This window comes from Stegastes partitus, unplaced genomic scaffold (genome assembly GCF_000690725.1).
Source record: "Stegastes partitus isolate 25-593 unplaced genomic scaffold, Stegastes_partitus-1.0.2 Scaffold129, whole genome shotgun sequence".
In the NCBI taxonomy this organism is placed as follows: Eukaryota; Metazoa; Chordata; class Actinopteri; family Pomacentridae; genus Stegastes; species Stegastes partitus.
In genome coordinates this window covers 683,047-684,599 of record NW_007577860.1, presented here as the reverse complement: position 1 = coordinate 684,599, position 1,553 = coordinate 683,047, and the positions used below count along the sequence as shown (strand labels likewise).

The 1,553-nt window shown below is 49.3% G+C and overlaps 1 protein-coding gene across 1 annotated transcript in view; it reads right to left on the bottom strand.

The window, feature by feature from the left end:
• The window catches only part of utrn (utrophin), a 221,798-nt gene that overhangs the window by 51,524 nt on the left and 168,721 nt on the right, over positions 1-1,553 (bottom strand). The window contains 1 exon segment of the mRNA XM_008278665.1: positions 1,414-1,475. Within this exon segment, the coding sequence (XP_008276887.1) occupies positions 1,414-1,475 (62 nt within the window).

Below are 1,553 nucleotides of genomic sequence, written 5' to 3'. Positions count from 1 at the left end.
GGCTGTGGATCATGTACAGGACACACCGAGGAAAGAAGCACTTCAGAAAACACTGACAGTGAATCCTGTGGATTATCCAGAGTGACAGAAACACGGGTTCTGGACAGAACCATTGCTTCTGAAATGATGAAATGTGACTTCTAATGCTTCCATTGAACCGGAGGCGTAATTCTCCCAGACAGGTGGGACTACGGGGGCAAATAAACCACAGCTAAATGCTACTTGGTAAGTGTGGAACAATGTTTCTGTGATTTGTCTGAACCTGTACGTTGATCTAAATCTTGCATACGGGGAGACCTTCAGGACCAGACTGTAACTTACTCTGATCCACCACAACACTAAAACCGCTGGGTGCTGCTGTTCATGCATTCACACCACAGAAGTAGTGACCCGGTTCAATGAATTCTCCAAAACCTAATCTGATGGAGCATCAGTGGCACGCATCAGAACAAACCGAACAACCCACAGCACCCAAAGGCGACACTGTCAGCATCCTGGTGCCACATCCCAGGACCAACTGCTCAGGGCGGTTCCTGCAGCATGGCGGGGCCTCCACACCATGGACTTGTCCAGTGGTAGCACTGGTATTAGCCTGCAGTCCCAGCATGGTGCTGATCACCCTCGTACGCTGCTCAGCTGTTCTCTGTGCGTACCTGCTCTAACGCTGACTCCAGATTAGCTATTTGCAGAACATTTTAATCAGAAAATATATCAATTCAGTCACTTTTCCCCCCTGACATTGTCTGATGTGACTGCTGGAGTGTGCACAGGCTGAACTCCTCTTGTTTACCGTCTGCTTATCGATAGACGCTAGAATTTACAGACACAAGTGTTTACAGCAGGCGGCCTCTGCTCAGACAGGTGTGACACCAACAATTACTCTGAAAAGAGGGAAATAAGATGCTGCAGTGTCAGACGTACTCAAGAGGAAACGGCGTGATTTCATCTCCATGAGCTGCTGTCTGTGAGTGGAGCGCCGTGAACGTCACGATCACAGCTCATCATGTTCATGTAGTTGTGGGAAGCCCAGTTCGTGACTGGTTATTATTCGTGCTGCTCTGCTGCTGCGCCAGTCGTTGTGATCGAGCACAGAAGGCTTTCTTCTTCTTCAGCAGGTATCTCTCTGCCTGCTCTCATGGCCAGGTGTGTCCTACCTGTATCCCTCCTCTGACTTCTTGTTTTTTGCATAGACGCCTTAACCTGTGCTGAATGAACAGCTTCACTCATCAGGCAGGAAAGAAGAAAAAAAAAAGACGACTTTCAACCACAACGGCTACTGCAATGGTTCAGCTAGCTGACAGAGGGCCACCGGACCGGCTCTGGTTCTAGCTCTCACACTCAGATCCAATAGTCGCACAGGCGGCCATGTTGGTTTTAAACCTGTGACTGACTGGAGGCTGTGTGTGTTTGTACCTAGTGACTGGTAGAGCTCCGTCATCTTTGGATGGTCCCAGCAGGTCGTCTGTGTCTGGTGACTGGAAACCACAAACAGAGGAGGAGAGTCAGACCAAGAAAAACACACACACACACACAGAGACACACACACACACACA